Source organism: Tursiops truncatus, chromosome X (genome assembly GCF_011762595.2).
Source record: "Tursiops truncatus isolate mTurTru1 chromosome X, mTurTru1.mat.Y, whole genome shotgun sequence".
Taxonomy (NCBI): domain Eukaryota; kingdom Metazoa; phylum Chordata; class Mammalia; order Artiodactyla; family Delphinidae; genus Tursiops; species Tursiops truncatus.
In genome coordinates, this window is record NC_047055.1 from 114,596,582 (window position 1) to 114,614,455 (window position 17,874).

The window sequence follows — 17,874 nt, forward strand, 5'->3', positions numbered from 1 at the left end:
AAGGTTTGGTGTGTGCCGAGAGACAGAGAGGGGGAGAGAGCAGGAGCTGGAGAGAACCCCCTGCCCCCCGACACACACCACAGTCCACATTTTGTCAGCGATTCCTTCCTTGAATAACAATGGACTGGGAAACAAAGAAAGAATAGTGACCTGACTGCAGGCTCTGGCCGGCAGCCAAAAGCACTTTTTATTTAATGGTGACAGGGACAATTGGCTGACGGCGAATCCTTTTGTCCTGTTCTCTTTTGCTTTGAGAAGCTGAACCTTTACAGTTCTAACAAATATAGGGCAAGTTGAAATTTCTTTTCTCCAAACTGCAGAGTCCAGGGATGGTGTTAGGTGACGCCTTGAACAAAGCCTTAATTGCAGCTTGGAGGAGGGGGGGATGTAAAAGCCAATGATATTACTGTCTACTTTATATTTTATTTAATTCAAGTTAGGAAAATACCGCTCTTTAAATTGATTTAAAAGAATACCTGTTAGTTAGTTAGAAACAACACAGTTTGCCATAAAGAAAGAGAGAAGAAAGTGAAAGTGTATAGAGAGAATGGGATAGGCTGTGACGGAACGTTCTCAGAACCAGTACCTTTCTACTCCATGGGGTCATGTGGCAACATTCAGTGGGGGAGGGCGAACGGGTGCTGTTAAACTATGAACATGAAATGCAAAAAAAGAAAAAATTAAAAACATGCACACAACACACAGTATCTGGTTAAGTCAAATCTATGATATTAATGAATGAATATATTGGGGTCACTCCCTTCCTTCCTTCAGAATGCGTCTTGGTTTTATGAGAAGTAGCATAAATAGTGGTTATGGTTAAGAGCACAGATTCTGGAGCTAGACTGAGTTTGAATCCTGCTTCTACCACTTATTTGCTGTGTGACCAGGGGCTCTAAGGTCAGTTTTCTTGTCCTTAAGATAGGAAAAGAATAGTATCTACCTTCCAGGGCCATTTTGAGGATTAAATGAGTAAATATAAATAATAGGCTTAGAAGAATCTGGGCACTTAAGAAGCTCTGTGGGTTAGTGTCAGCTACTGTTCCTATTACTATTATCCTTACCATGTAGCTGTAAAATATCTGTGAAATTGTCTTTGTAAATTGTAACTTTATATCTTTTAGATCCCAGTGCCATTTGCTAATTTGGGAAAGACCAAATTATCTTCTTAGAGTGAGTTTATTTTCCTCTGAACTCTTCGGAAGAAAATTTCTTGTGTATTATTTCCTCCCCTGGACTGCTCCAAATGTGCCCCTTCCTCATATTCATAGTCTGTACTTGAAGACAGGGCCGGTTTCATGGGCATGTGGCCTGTGTAGCCACACAGGGCGCCACGCTCAGAAGGGCTCCGTGCTTGGTTAGATGCTGTCACCGTCTTGAAATGCTTCGTTGTTGAGTAATGGGTCCTGCATTTTCATTTTGCACTGGGCCCCACAAACCATGTAGCCAATCCTGTTAGGAGACTAATCTAGTAACCAGAATCCCCTTTGCAGGATCTACTTGAGAAGGACAGTGAAACTCTTTTAAACTCTAAACCATGTCAGCTTTGGATTCAGTTAGCCCTCTAGTACAGCACTTTCCATATAGCATTGCTTTACTGTAACATGAATTATCCCTGGATGTGTCTTTTCATCTATTAGATTATGAATTCCTAGAGGTCAGGGGCCATATTTAATTCTCCTTTCAGTCTTCCATGATGTCAGCAAAATGCCTCCTCATTGCAAGAACTCAACAAATTATTTGTGCACTTGAATGATACCAGCTCTGTGTGTCTTAACAGTGATGGGAAACCCAAATAAAGTAAGGGTCATGCTCAAGATCTCAGGAGGAAGCAGACACCACGGACTTCAAGGGTACTTACCATCTTAGTGCAAATAGGTGAAAACAAATAGAGGAAACCACAAGGAATGCTCGGTTCCATCAGAGGCTTAGCATTGGTGTATGCAGTTCTAGTTCTTCTTAAGCCTATGGCAGGGGAGGAACACTCAAGGTCTAATTCTGTTCTACGTTTCTAAATTTTAACTGACAGGGTTGCTCATTAACTTTTAAGCAAAGCAAATGCCATCTCCTCAGGCCCAGTTAACTTTGATCTAGATCGTATTTAAGAAGATAATTTCATAGGGTCTGTGGCTCCCACGTTGAAAGCGATCATTTTGACAGATGTGGTATATGTGGCCAGAGACTAACTTGGCTCTGTCATAAGAATCAGTCATAGGTAGTGATGTGCAGGTCTCGAGTAAGACGCTATAGTGTGCAAAATAGAGAACTCATGGAAGTAGGAAAAGGAACCTGAATGCAAAGCCTACATGGAAATCGAACCTGTTTCCAAGAAACAAAAGGTGTCTCATGAAAGGATTTCAAAAAATTACACAGGAGGAAACTGCAAGGCAGAAAATATATTAGTGATGTTAATATAGTAATTTTGGTAGTTTGTCTTAAATCTCCTTAGTCAGCTTTCCTGTTGAGTATTTTTTCCAGGAGTGAGGGATGAGGCATGGTTTTTATTTCTCATCTGTTTGAGAAACGCCCCCATCCCATTAAACAAACATGAGGTAACACCTGGAAATGACTAAGGACGGCAAGTCCAGAGAGAGAGCTCAGACCATTCAGTTTTGGTCACCATCATTAAATCAAGGTCTGCGTGGGTTACACTCCACAGAAGATTCCTTCTCAGCTAATCAGCGTCTCCACTCTTCTTTAAAATTTAATTTTTAAATGGAAGTATTTACAATATTGTGTTAGTTTTCAGGTGTACAATCCACTCTTTTGATAGTAGCTCCAACCTCCAGCTTGTGAGGGCTGAAACTAGGTACTCTTGAGCTCGTGTGTGGAAGGATTGTGTTCTTTGGTTCCACCACCTAGACACAAGCACTCAAGCCCCTGCAGATGGTCTGTCTGTGTAGAGTATTTAAGTTTATAATATTCACGTGAGCTATGGTTTTATTCTTGCCATGAATTAGTAACTGCCTTAGTGTAGTGTTTTTTTAATATACATTTATTTTTATTTATTTGTTCATTTATTTATTTATTTTTGGCTGCATTGGGTCTTCGTTGCTGCGCGCAGGCTTTCTCTAGTTGCGGCAAGCGGGGGCTGCTCTTCGTTGCAGTGTGCGGGCTTCTCATTGCGGTGGCTTCTCTTGTTGCGGAGCACGGGCTCTAGGTGTGTGGGCTTCAGTAGTTGTGGCGCATGGGCTTAGTTGCTCTGCGGCATGTGGGATCTTCCGGGACCAGGGCTCGAACCGGTGTCCCCTGCATTGGCAGGCGGATTCTTAACCACTGCACCACAAGGGAAGTCCCTAGCGAAGTGTTTTAAAGCATCCTCTTTCCTGGGTATTTGGTCAAAGGAAATAAAATCATTCTGATTATTTCTGATTAGGTTTTTATATGGCAAATACAATAGTCAGTTCATACAGTTTTTTCTTAAATTATCTAAGAAATAAAACTGCAAGAGAACTGCTACCTTGGGGTACCTCTGCATGGCCCAGCATGCTATTCCTTAACGTAGATGGATAAGGTTAGGAAAAGCTACATGCTGATCAAACTTGTGTGAACTAAATTATTCTTTAAAGGCTCTATTTAAATTAATCCTGTTGCTTATTTCAGACTAAGACTTGTAAGGGCAGGAACCATTTCTTGTTCATAACTGTATTCCTACTGCCTCAGTAATACTCAGTAAATATTTGTTGTACTGCTAACACCCCCGTGTGCCTGGCATAAGCAAACAAAAATCTTCTATAAAGAAGCTGTCAAATTATTTCTACATACAATTTTTCAGTATAACATCCAGCACAAAGTCAAAGATAACAAGGCAAGGAGGAGACAAATCAGTATGAACAAGAAGCATCCAAAACAGCAGATGACAGAAGCAGACCCATGGGGAAATCTGCTTTTGGAATTATTACTCCATGCACGAGTAGCAGTGAGCAACATTGGCTTCCCCAGAATAAGTGTGTGGCAAGATTGTTAGACCACTCATTCATTCATTCGAAAGCACTTCTTTGATGAGGGTCAGAATCAGCCCCAGTATAAACAAATTGTCAGATGAAAACTAATATCACCTTCATGAGTTATATGCGTGTTCACTGTATGGTTCTTTTGACTTTTCTGTACTTTTCATGAAACTTTTCATAACAAAACATTGAAGAAAGGTGCAAAAAGAAATATCTCCTTCCTTTTCCAGGCTTCCACTCTGGCCCTCCCACTGATTTTGAGAGGCCTCAGACTCCGTACTGCACCATTTTAGAATCAGCCACCACCAGTCATCTTGTCCCTGACAAAAGATGCTTCTTTGATGCTTTCACTGCATTTCTGTCCCTGCTGGCCCCATTAGTTATAGCCTCAAATTGTTACCCTAGCTTCCTATGGAACTCCTTCAACAAAAGCTGGAGTTATAACCAGTGTTCGGAACAAGAAATAACAGACATTATACTCAAAGCTGTCAAAGAAATTTCTTTGGTGAATGATGAAGGAATATTTTCCAAACCCCAGTTTCTCCTTGTGGTGTGTGTGTGAGAGAAAAGTTAATTTCTCCACTTTTGTGGCTATGAACAAGTATTTCTCCAAAGATCTCAAGACTTTCTCCAGTCTTTCTCTTACTGCCGAAAGAAAAAAAATAATCCGTCCACAGTTTACTTTCTTTTCGGTTTTATTTCATACTCTGATGGGGGCTTGTTTTGCTTCAGAACTTTCCAAAAGACATCTGTTAAAATGTTGTGGTAATTCCAGCAGGAAGTGTTTTGAAAAATTGGCTTTGGTTTGTGATCTAACCGATACCACATGGCATTTATAGCAGTAGACTTTCCGAGCTGATTTATTACTATCATGCTGTCTTAAACATGAGAATTGTTTACTAGAGAACGGATGCCGTGGCACACTGGAATACAGGAGTAAAACCTTAGAGCGAAGATGTCCACTGCAAGCCACGCTGGGTTCCTAGTAGGTGAGCTGAGATCTTATTCTCATTCTACCCTGGGGCTTGTTGTCCTTAGACCGAGTCTTTGCATTTCTGCACGTATTATGGCCTGTCTGTGAGATAGAGGGGAACTTGGCTGCCTCAGATTTTTCTTCACTGGAGTGTGTGTATGTGTTGTACATAAATATGAAGTGCTTTGATCTTTCTGGAAGGCTTAAAAGAGTCTGGCAATACCTTCTTCACATATCGCTCTTGCTGCTACAATTACATAGCACTGTTATTCCCTTGAGAATGTCCCAGAGTCTCCTACTGGCTCACACTGGGCTCCTATCTTCCAAACATGTTCAATAACATCACGTTAAACTCCTACTGTGCTTCTCCCTTTCCTTTCTTCTCAACTCCAACCTTCACCAAAGTGTACAACCATGGGGAAAACAAAACGATGAGGGAAGTCAAAGTTTAGGGCCCATCCTAGGCTTTCCCTGTCCCTTTCCTGGTTCCTCCTTTGTCACCACTCTTTCCCAGGCAAAGCAAGGCCTTCACACTTCCCCAGAGGGCCTGAATGCAGCACCCCACGTGCCCAAACCCTTCACGCCACTCTCCCAGCCAGTTGCGAGGCTGGAAAGAAGCCTGCAGATGAGCTCACATCAACGTGCTGAGAACTCCTGGTGATAAACCCAAAGGAATAAATCTCAAGCAGAATTCTGGACAGTGGTTGTAGGCTAAGAGGAAGATATTTGAGAACAGGTGCCTACTGAGTTCTTCTTTTAACCACTGTATACACTAATATCTATTTAAAGTGCTAAAATACACAAATATTCAGGACTGGGAAAAATGGCCTTATCATTGTCATGTCTGCTTTTCCAAGTCATCCCTTTATTTCTTTTATTTATTTATTTATTAAAACATCTTTATTGGCGTATAATTGCTTTACAGTGTTGTGTTAGTTTCTGCTGTATAACACAGTGAATCAGCTATACGTATACATATACCCCCATATCCCCTCCCTCTTGCATCTCCCCCCTTCCCACCCTCCGTATCCCACCCCTCTGGGTGGTCACAAAGCACTGAGCTGATCTCCCTGTGCTATGCGGCTGCTTCCCACTAGCTATCTATTTTACGTTTGGTAGTGTATATATGTCCATGCCACTCTCTCACTTCGTCCCAGCTTACCCTTCCCCCTCCCCGTGTCTGCAAGCCCATTCTCTACGTCTGCATCTTTATTCCTGCCCTGTCCCTAGGTTCACGAGAACCATTTTTTTTGTTAGATTCTACATATATGTGTTAGCATACGGTATTTGTTTTTCTCTTTCTGACTTACTTCACTCTGTATGACAGACTCTTGGTCCATCCACCTCACTACAGATAACTCAGTTTTGTTTCTTTCTATGGCTGAGTAATATTCCATTGTATATATGTGCCACATCTTCTTTATCCATTCATCTGTTGATGGACACTTATGTTGTTTCCATGTCTTGGCTATTGTGAATAGTGCTGCTATAAACATTGGGGTGCAAGTATCTTTTTGAATTAGAGTTTTCTTCAGATATATGCCCAGGAGTAGGATTGCTGGATCATATGGTAGCTCTATTTTTAGTTTTCTGAGGAACCTCCATACTGTTCTCCATAGTGGCTGCATCAATTTACATTCCCACCAACAGTGTAGGAGGGTTCCCTTTTCTCCACATTCTCTCCAGCATTTATTATTTGTATCAATAGAACATATGTCTACCTTTAAATTCCCTCTTAGGTATACGGAAGTAAGAAATATGAGTATGTCCACAAAAAGCCTTTCACAAAAATATTTACAGCAAGTTTATTCATAAAAGCCTCCCCCCCCCCCGCAAAAAGAAAGCCCTAACTAGAAATATCCACCAACAGCAGAAAGGATAAACAAGTTGTGGACTACTGTATTCATACCATGGAATACTACACAGTAATAAACAAGAACCTGCCATTGATACGTATAACATTGACCTCAAAAAAATCATGTGGAACGAAAGAAGCCACACACAAAAGAGTACCGTGCTCATTCACTTTTGAATCCCATTCTGTTGATAGATTGATAGACATTTTGTGTATGAGAGAGAGATCTGCCCCTACTGAGCAGAGCTTGAACAGCGGTGGCAATGGCAGTGGTGCAGTTTTCACCCTAAGAGAGGCTTTCTGAAAGACTGGAACTGCAGAGAATCTCCCTCCTTTTGATCTCAGCTGGAATTGAACAAAAATTCTTAGGGTGATGGAATGCAAAATGATTGTATGTATTTCAAAGTTCAGCAACCCTTTGTTTAACGGCATTCTATTAACGAAGTAATTTAAATGTGCAGAGCACAGCAAAATTGCATTTTGAAGCCTGTGTGGAAAGTAGTCTCCATGCGAATGGAAAAGAGGACTACAGGCAGGCTGGGAGGAAGCACACTTCCCACCGCCGCTCAGTTGTTTACTCATGGGAACTGCTCTGGACTGCCAAGAACACAAAACAAGGCTCACTGGACCGCAGTCACTGTGATGTTGCTGCCAGTGAGTATCTTATTCATCCCCTGTGGCCAGCTTTGCCAATTAGTGGGGTCACTGCCAAGGTCCACTCAGCGTCAATCCTCAAAGGTCGCTAGCACCAAATAAAAGCCATGAGTGGGGGAAAAGCAGGCCAGGCTTTGAAGTGCAGGGCAGAAGGAGGCTTTGAACTGCTGCAAACAGCACAGATACCCTCCCCTAGATCATAGGAGCTGGCAGTGTGAGTCCCAGAACAGCCCAGAGGCGTAGGGAGGTTCCTCCCTCACCCTCTGTGCCTTGCCCTCAGCTGGGGTCTCCGAGGTGTGCGGTAACCGAAGAGCTATTGAACATCCGGTCTCACGCCAAGGGACACTTTCCCCTTGTAACTCAGGCCAGATGTGGCAAAAGCTCCGTGGAGTCATACTTGACCTTACCACAGCAGATTTAAAAAACAAAAACAAAAAGGCGATACTTCCTCGCACACAAGCCATGCATGCTCCTTCTTTACCTTCCCCCTGTTTTTTTCATTTTTTTAATTGACTCCTTTTTGAGTACAGCTCTATGAATGTTATCACATGCATAGACTCCTGTAACCCTACCACAGTCAGGATTCAGAACATTTCCATTATCCCAGCAAAGTCCCTCGTGCTATCCCTTTCTGGTCACAGTCTCCCCCTCCTCCTACCTGTGGCAACCCCTAGTCTGTCCTCCATCACTATGGTTTTGTCTTTTTGAAAGTGTCATATAAATGGAATCATACCTTTTGAGACTGGCTTCTTTCACTCAGCATAATGCCTTTGAGATCCATCCTTTTTTGTGTGTATCAGTAATTCGTTCCTTTTTATTGCAAGTAGTATTCCATTGTCTGCTTATACTCTGAACAATGAAATGTCTCAGGCATGCAAGAGAATGTCAACCTGAGAATGTTCTGTAATGATGTGTACAAACAAGTAATTTTATTGGCTGTTCCACAGTCAGGCTAATGTTTTAAAAAGAAAGAAAGAATTCCAAAGCTAAAGTCTGCAATAGGGAATTTTCTTTATTTCTCACAATATTTAATATGAACCAGACTCATTGGGTAATTCTTTCCTTAGCTATTGTGCTGGCTATTAAGCTGTTGTCTGTCAGCTGCAAATCTATTCTTCCATACTCTGCACTGTTACTGCTGGGACTCTGCAAACATTTCCGCACCAGCTGCTCCTTCTTAGGTTCTGCCCTCGGAGTGTCAGCTGCTTTCTGCAGTCACTATATCTGTGTCACCTCAGTTTCCCATTTGCCATGTCAGTCTTATAATGCCTTCACTGTATTGAATTCTCTCTTTTAAAATAACTGGTGTGGTTTCTGTTTTCCTGACTGGACCTTGACTGATGAAGTACCAGGCTTTTGCCCCTGGCTTGCTTGTGTCTGAGGCATCTGAGGTGCTTGCTACTTCCAGTTCCTCAGTCAAGGGAGGAAAACATGAACAAGTGTGATGTTCCGTGGGGTGTCAAGATGATAATGATCTCTGCAGTTTATGGCAGAGAGCAGGAGAGCTGACATAGTGCCAAAAGCAAATTGCTTCTGATGACCCTTGAAAATGGGTATAGAGGGAAAAAGTATTTGCTAGGGTCAGTAGCTGTGTTCCACATGCTAGGTGCTGTGCTGATTTACTCTAAGAAAAATACCATATTGGAATAGCAGCTACAGAGTCACAAACTACTTATGGCCAGTTTCCCGGATCTGTCTACCTGCTGCAAAGACCAGACGGGTGAGTTAAATGGAGGGTGTGATAGGCATCCCCACTCCTGCAATCCTATATTTGAAACTCAAGTCAGGCTTTTCTCTCCCTAGTATACCATGAAGAAATACCATACTAGAAATGGAGGAAATTAATCCTGTACACACACAGCCTCGTACCTTCATAAAGCATTGCTCTTTCTGATCATGTTATTTGTGTGCTCAGAACCCTTCAATAATTTCCTCTGCGTATGGAATAAATTCAAACATTTTAGTCTGACATTCAAGATCCTTCAAGATCTGGTCTATTGAAGCACTGCAGCCCAACCAAAGTATCTGAATTTCTGTATATACGCTCCATTTTCTCCCGCCTCTGTGTGCTTGCTCTCATGGTTTCCTCGGCCTGCAATCTTTTTCAGAATTCGACCCCATCCTTCAGGGTCTTCGCAAATGCTACCTTTTCCATGAAGTTTAATCCTAACATTGACCCCATTCTAACACCCCACACCAGTTAGGTCTTAACACCTGATACTCAATACCACATAATTTCCTCTAGTAGTCATGTACTCTGGATGGCAGAGATTATGTCTCATTCATTTTTGTATCCTTCCAGTACTTATTAATAGTAGGTGTTGGGTTAATTTTTTTTTCTCAAAATGAAGAAATAAATAAGAAGCTATAATAGGGGAAAGGGCATTCCAAGTGGCAATACTGTTTTGAGAGTGCAGGATATTTTTCTAGAGAAGCACATGGAGTTTGGTTTGGCTGAGATCTAGGGTGTGTACAGAGAACTTGTGGGAAATCCATCTGGAAAGGTAAGTTAGGACCAGATGGCACAGAGGCTGGAGAGTAGTTGGGCTAAGGATTTGAAATTATTTCTTTAGGCAGAATGGAGAAATAGAAGGTTTAGTATTAGGGAAGAATTTGTATGTCAAAGGTTCTCATACCAAAGTTAGCATTTTTCTGAACTGGTTTAAAGGAGCAAACTAGATGAGATAAAGGGAAATACCTAAGCTGAAGCAAGAGAGACTTAATTTGGATGGCCAGTACCATTCTGAGAAAGGTCATAAAACAACAGAATGCTTCTGAGAGAGCTTGCAAAACTATGAAGATATTTTGTAAAAGCAAAACGAGACTTGTCTGGGACTCTGTGGTATGTATAATTATTATTATTATTATTATTATTATTTTTTTTTGCGGTACGCGGGCCTCTCACTGTTGTGGCCTCTCCCGTTGCGGAGCACAGGCTCCGGACGCGCAGGCCATGGCTCACGGGCCCAGCCGCTCCGCGGCATGTGGGACCTTCCTGGACCGGGGCACGAACCCATGTCCTCTGCATCGGCAGGCGGACTCTCAACCACTGCGCCACCAGGGAAGCCCTGTATAATTCTTTTATAGCAAAGGAAAGGCTTGGTAGCGTTTCTTAGTCCTAACTCTTATAAACCACTAGAATATTGAAAATCTCTAATGTGCACCCATGGAGAAAGGGAAGGAGGGGAGAGACTGGATAAGAGAAGAGGGAGCTGGGGATGGGAGAGAGGGTGAGGCAGTGAGAAGGTCTTTATCCTAGGGCAGGTAAATACTACTGAAATACCCTCTCCTGCCGGCACTAGTCTTTAATCTCTCCTGGCTCGGAACTCCACTCTCAGCCTTCTGATTCTTCTGTAAGCTAGTTTAGTTTTTCTCAGAAGCTGCCTTCTGGTAAGTCCTATTTTTTTCTTCTCGATAGAAAATGGAAGAGTAAACATCGTCACTGTTTATAGCTCTGGACTATGACCAAAGGGGTCTGGGTCCGAATTTGAGTGATGACCTCCATTTACTTCTGAATAAGGCTGTTGGAATGTCCCCTGTCCTGCAAATGCATCCCCTTAATAAGAAAAGTATGATTTGACAGATTTTTATTTTAATATCCCTGGATGCCACAGTGTGATAAGTTAGAAGACTACTGTCACGCTATGAAATGACAAAGAATCTCTGATATTCTTTCCTCGTTCATTTTATCAAGTCTGACAAAGAATATTACTGTGAACACGATCGGAATAAGTTAACTGTCACTCCTGATGATAAGGATTTAGGCCTCAGTGTTTCTCTGGAACCTGGTCAACTTTTGTCATCAGGCTCCATCTCATGTCAAGCATCTTTATCTAATACCACAGGGACCATTAGACAGTCTACCCTGGATCACTGATGAAGCTTGGAGAAGGACACTGGTGAGACTGCTGGAGTCTCTTCCCATATTTGAGGAAGGGTGACTTCCATGCCTGTCTATCTGGACAGCAGAATCTAAGCAGGGACTTAGACCTCAAGAGTCCCCATAGACCTGAGTGCAGGCCGAACACAGCAATAGATGGTTCAGCTCAAGTGCTGACTCTGATCAGTAGGGGCGGTGGGGACTGTGTGGGAAAGAGTGCTATAATCTCTTGGGAATGCCTGCCTTAGGCTTACGCAGGGCAAGAGCACGTGAATATTCCACGTATTCGCAGATCTGGGCGTGGACCAAGGGCCCTGACTGACGAGAACAGATAAGCTGGACATTCCATTCAGCAGGGGATCAGGGTGAACTGCTATGATAAACTGACTCCACACTCTGAAATGGGAATCTATGCCATGATGGTACGTTAAGGGCCAAAGTGTCATATACCATATGGCAACTTCTAACCATTTGAGATTAGATTTTCTGTGGTCTTCTAAATTTTGCTATTTAAAGTAAAGAAATTCTGAACTAAGCATTTCCTGGTTGAACCTACCTTATCCTGAAGCCATATATGTATCATAGGCATTGGAGTGTAAGTCCCAATTGTGAAATATCCATGGCTAAGAGTTTACATGTATTTTTAACTTTGTATTTTGAAATCATTTTATACTTAACAGAGAAGTTGTAAAAAAAATAGTAGAGTTGCCACATACTCCTTATCTAGGTTTTCCTAATGTTAACATCTTACATAACCATAGTACATTTATTGAAACCAGGAAATTAACATTCATAAATACTATTAACTAATCTATTAACCTTATTTGGATTTTGTCGGTTTTCCCACTAATGTCCTTTCTCTAGTCCAGGATCCAGTCCAGGGTCTCACATTGCATTTAGTTGTCAAATCTCCTTAGTCTCCTTCAGTTTGTGATAGTCCCTCAATCTTTGCCTTACGTGACCTTGATACTTTTGGAGAGTACTAGCCAATTATTTTCTAGAATGGCCTTCAAGTTGGAGTTGTCTGATGTTGTCTTATGATTAGATTGAGGTTACTCATTTTTAGCGAGAATCCCACAGAAGTGTTACCTCAGTGCATGATGTCAGGGGGCTCATGTACAGGCGTGCCCTTTTACTGCGGATGTTAACTTTGATCACTTGGTTAAGATCGTGTCTGCCAGGCTTTTGCAGCTGAAGTTACTATTTTCTGTTTGTAATCAACAAGTATCTTGTGGGGCGAAATTTTGAAAGTATGCAAATATCCTGTTTCTCAACATAATTTCACCCAACTATTTTAGCATCCTGTGATGATTACTGTCTGTAAAAAGTTTTGCTGTCATATTTGGCTAACAGTGATTTAAAAAAATTTCCATCAGTATTTCTACATTTATTAGTTAGAATTCTTCTGTAAGGAAGAGGTACCCCACCCCCATGTATTCATTTACTTATCCCAATTACTTATAGACAGTATAGACTCATAGACAGTTCTTTTATACTGTGTGTTATCATCTATTACTATCATTATTGTATTGTCCCAGATTTGGCCATCGGGAGCACCTTCAAGTTGGCTCCTGTGCCTTTCTGACATGCCACTATTATTATTTATTTTAGTACTTTCTTGCTTTCTGGCCTCTCAAGATATTCCAGGCTTATCTTCTGTTTTCCCTGGCCAGCCCTGGAAAGGAGTCCTGGTTTCTCTTATCAGAGAGTGGTATTTAGAAACAAGATCTGGGCACTAGATGTGCTCAGTGTTACCAGAGTGTCATTGCTTCTAAGGCACTCTCAGGTGACAGAGCGAGGAAATACGTCTGTATACTCATACATGCACATGTGCACATATTTATCTTGTGCCTCCCCACCTGCATATCCATGTATGTGTGTGTGTGTGTGTGAGAATATATGTATGAATTTATACTGATGCTTTGGATTCTAATCCAACACCACAGTATTCATCCTTGATGTCTTTCTTTCCTTCTAACTCCTTTCTCCAATGGTGACAAACTGTCATTATCCATAACATGTTTATTTATTTGTTCAATCCTAGTACACACAAAAAGTAGTTTCAGAATTTCTAACTCCTTCTCTTGTAAAGAACAAATTTACTAACTAAAGTACAATATTTGTGTACAGTTCCTTTTGTCTTTCATCTACATGGTTGCTTTAGCCGCGGCTGCTCCCCGGGAAGCTCCCGCATGGGGATGGGATCTCAGACTTCCACGTTACTGTGGAGGGAAGAGCTTGAGGAGATCAAGATGGATACTGGCTTTTCCCAGTACACGGGGCATTACAGAATGGCACACCCAGTCTATTTCTCTTCACTACCCATTCACCAGTTCCCCAGTTATGCTGCTGAATGCCACACATCCATCCAGACTGAGAAAGTGAGAGAGGGACTCAAGCCAAGAAGCAGCCAAGCAAGCTCTTTCACGGATGCCGACTGGCCATGCTGCTTCCCCTCCCGCTGGGCCTCAGCATGCTCCTTCAGCCTTTCCCAGTTGTCCTCTGCGTCCTGTTTCTCTGTCCCCCAACCCCCCATTCACTAGACCTTTCAGTTTGCGTGCTCTTTGTTCCACCTCAAAATCCGCTCTCTTCTACCAGGCACCCCCTTAAATATATGTCTAACTTGACAAGGTGGTTCTGTGGTCTGGCAGTTTTCATTTCCCTTTGCTCACAAATGAGCCTCTGGGATGTTCTCTCCCCAGGAGCATCTCTCTTCAGAAGAATGTGACCATCTGTTGGTCCCTTGTACTCTGCTCTGTCATCAAACGGCTACTGGATGGAAATGTTCTTCTTAAAATGTGTCGAGCCATCCCTTCTAGGTGGCTTGCCCAGGTCACTCGACCTCTGGCCTCTGATTCTGCACACGTAGGGTGGCTACTCTGTGGCTACTCTTGTTAGTACAGGGTTGGTTCTTCAGTAAATAGCCATATGCCTGCTGGTCCGGTCAGCTTTGGGGTACTGTCGCCACCAGAAGAGCCGCCCTGACAATTTGCCTGGGGACTTCCTCATGGCTCTTTGAACAAGGAGGCTGGGCACCCTAAAAGCTTCCTGTGTTACCACCTCTGTAGCGTGGCTTATACCTCAGTGTTGCATGCCCTGGGATGTTTTTCACTTCACGTTTCCAAGTAGAAAGATTAGAGTTATGCAGATGCCTAACTCATCCTGTCCAAGAGATTTCAAGATCGTCCTCAGTATCCTGAAGGTTTTTGCACTTGGCCAATGATTATGTCAGAAGCCATAGTCAGCTCCCAGTAGAGGTTCAAAGCATTGACTGTATTGTCACATTAGCTGCCTGGTTACATTGGCTTCCTACCTCCACTGCTAATCGCTTAGAAACACGGGGTCTGGCAATGGTGGCACAACCTGAGGTACAACTGTAGACCTTTCAGCGAGCCAGGAGCCAGGGCAGCTTCTTTGCCAGTCAGCTTAGTTTAGACCTCACTGAATTAGGCTGTTGCCATCCTAACACCTAAGTCCATTCACGCATGTATCTGCCTGTGGTGGACATTCTCTGACTCACTACGTGCTTGCTTGCTTTCTTGCTTAAGAAGAAGCAATTCTTTAGAAAGGGAATGGCCAAAGAACACCACTGCAAAGGGAAGGGAAAAGAATGGGGGACAGAGGAGTGGCCAGGCGAGATGGCTCAAGTATAAATGAATGAGAAATTCTGTATGACGTACCATTCTGACTTTAGGATCAAGTGATGTAACACAGGAACTGTGTAAAAGGGAAGATTGTCTGATAATTTTCTATTCAGTACCTCAGAGGCTCTTTGACTTGAATATTTAAAGTTCCCGAGTTTATGCCTTTGCCCTCTTTTGGCAGTATAGCACACTGTTTTAATCCATGGCTGTGTCTTATTGCTCTGTTTAAAATTATATTCATCAATCCATCAATAAATATTTGTGGTTAAAAGAAAACAACAAAATAAAAATACTTCTTTCCAAAGTTACTTAGGTTAGCTATTTCCTTCCCCATCTCCTTCAGCGTGGTTAGGATATTCACTTGTAATATAGTTAGGTTTATTTGTTACTGCGTGTTTTCCACTTTGGATTCTCCTTACATTCTGGCTGATGTTAATTATTTATTTACGGGGGGGGGGGTATGTGAAACATTACCCTAGGTTCTAAGGGTTAGAGCTCCCCAAAAATATACTCAGAGAAGTGTCACGCTGCCTTGACCCTGCTACCTCCTTGCCATCCCCCATTCTTTCTACCCCATTCCCACCTATGCCCTGTTGGTAAACCAATCTCATTAGCTTCTGGTTTATCTCTCCTATACAGTCAGTTCTGCTGTAACTCTTGTTTTGAAAAAGTGAATTTGTTCCAACGTGATTGATATCTTAGAGCACAAGTTGAGCTTAGTGTGAATTTTGCGTGTGTTAAGGCACAATTTCACATATGAGAAACTCGAGGTGAATGCAGAAACTGCACCCAGCTGACCTGAGCTGTGTAAAAACACACAAAATACACACACCTCAAACACCTCTGTGCCCCCTCGATTCACCCCGTGTCTTAGCAGCCACCCCTGTCCACATCTGCTATTACAGCCTGCCTTCTGATTTCAGGTACCCCTGCATCTACCCCGCCTCCTGACGCCCACTCCGCAAGCAAACTTCAGGGCCTTTTTTAGGGAAAGTGACACATGTATTATGTATTTCTTAACCATTTCACATGTGTAAAATTGTGCTACTGTTTATTTATTAGGTTCCTATCTGTGTGTGTGTGTGTGTGTGTGTGTGTGTGTGCGCGTGTGTGTCACAGAAGCTTTTTGAGTGTTGTGCTCTGTTTTCTCTATAAACCCTTTGGTTTTTATTGTGCAGTTCTGCATAATGTAGAGATTTATAAGGATGGCTATGTTGTGCTATAGCAGAATTGACTATTAAATAAGTGGATACCTGCATATCTTCATATATACCCTTCTCTGTAACATGAAGGGTAGCATACTATAGACACTCTTTTGGGCTTTACCTTTGTCACTTAAGAGTACGTCCTGGAAATCACTCCTTATTAGCTCATAAAAATCTTCCTCATTTTTTTAACAGCTGCATAGTACTACATTATGTGGATGTCCTATAGTTTATTCCATCACTGCATGTACATAACCACAGAAAAAGGGTTAAAATCACTAATGGATAAATACTTCCATCTGTGTATAGGCACCTTGGTTGTTTTCAATATCTCATAAACAATACTGCAATGAATAACCTTTCTGTATTATTGGAGGTGAAGGTTTGGTGGGATTGCTAGGGCAAAAAGTGAGTGCATATCTAGTTTTGTTAGATACTGCCAAATTCCCTTCCAGAGAGGTTGTCCAAAGAGTTTGAATTTCCACCAGCATTGTTTGTGAGTACCTGTTTTTCCCGCAGTTTCACCAATAGAATGTTGTCATATTGTTTAATTTTTCCTAATCTAATAGGTGATAAATGGTATCTATATTGTTTGCATTTCTCTAATTACGAGTGAGTTTGAACAATTTTCCCTAAGTTTAAGAAACATTTTAGTGTTTTTTCTGGATTGTCTGTTCAGGCTTCTCCCCCCGCCCCCATTTTTCTACCAGGTTTTGGCTCCTTTCTTTGTCCCTGAATTCTAAGAAGTATTTATCTATTAGGGATATTAGTCCTTTTATTTCTGTGGTATATGTTTTTCTTATTATTTTTTTAACACCTTTATTGGAGTATAATTGCTTTACAATGGTGTGTTAGTTTCTGCTTTATAACAAACTGAATCAGTTATACATATACACATGTTCCCATATCTCTTCCCTCTTGCGTCTCCCTCCCTCCCACCCTCCCTATCCCACCCCTCTAGGTGGTCACAAAGCACCGAGCTGATCTCCCTGTGCTATGCGGCTGCTTCCCACTAGCTATCTACCTTACGTTTGGTAGTGGATATATGTCCATGCCACTCTCTCACTTTGTCCCAGCTTACCCTTCCCCCTCCCCATATCCTCAAGTCCGTGCTCTAGTAGGTCTGCGTCTCCATTCCCGTCTTACCCCGAGGTTCTTCATGACTTTTTTTTTTCTTAGATTCCATATATATGTGTTAGCATACAGTATTTGTTTTTCTGTTTCTGACTTACTTCACTCTATATGACAGACTCTAGGTCCATCTACCTCACTACAAATAACTCAATTTTGTTTCTTTTTATGGCTGAGTAGTATTCCATTGTATATATGTGCCACATCTTCTTTATCCATTCATCCGATGATGGACAGTTACGTTGCTTCCATGTCCTGGCTATTGTAAACAGAGGTGCAATGAACATTTTGGTACATGACTCTTTTTGAATTATGGTTTTCTCAGGGTATATGCCCAGTAGTGGGATTGCTGGGTCCTATGGTAGTTCTATTTTTAGATTTTTAAGGAACCTCCATACTGTTCTCCATAGTGGCTGTATCAATTTACATTCCCACCAGCAGTGCAAGAGTGTTCCCTTTTCTCCACACCCTCTCCAGCATTTATTGTTTGTAGATTTTTTGATGATGGCCATTCTGACCGGTGTGAGATGATATCTCATTGTAGTTTTGATTTGCATTTCTCTAATGATTAGTGATGTTGAG

General features: G+C 42.0%; 1 protein-coding gene and 1 long non-coding RNA gene across 7 annotated transcripts in view; one reads left to right on the top strand and one right to left on the bottom strand.

The window, feature by feature from the left end:
* LOC109548394 (uncharacterized) overlaps positions 1 to 17,874 on the top strand; it is a 111,857-nt gene that overhangs the window by 17,046 nt on the left and 76,937 nt on the right. The gene's annotated exons all lie outside the window — the stretch shown is intronic.
* The window catches only part of NHS (NHS actin remodeling regulator), a 349,773-nt gene that overhangs the window by 15,942 nt on the left and 315,957 nt on the right, over positions 1 to 17,874 (bottom strand). For all 3 annotated transcript variants that reach the window (XM_033849801.2, XM_019925649.3, XM_073799055.1), the window contains exon 4: positions 587 to 649. In XM_033849801.2, the coding sequence (XP_033705692.1) occupies positions 587 to 649 (63 nt within the window). The remainder of the gene's footprint in view (positions 1 to 586; positions 650 to 17,874) is intronic.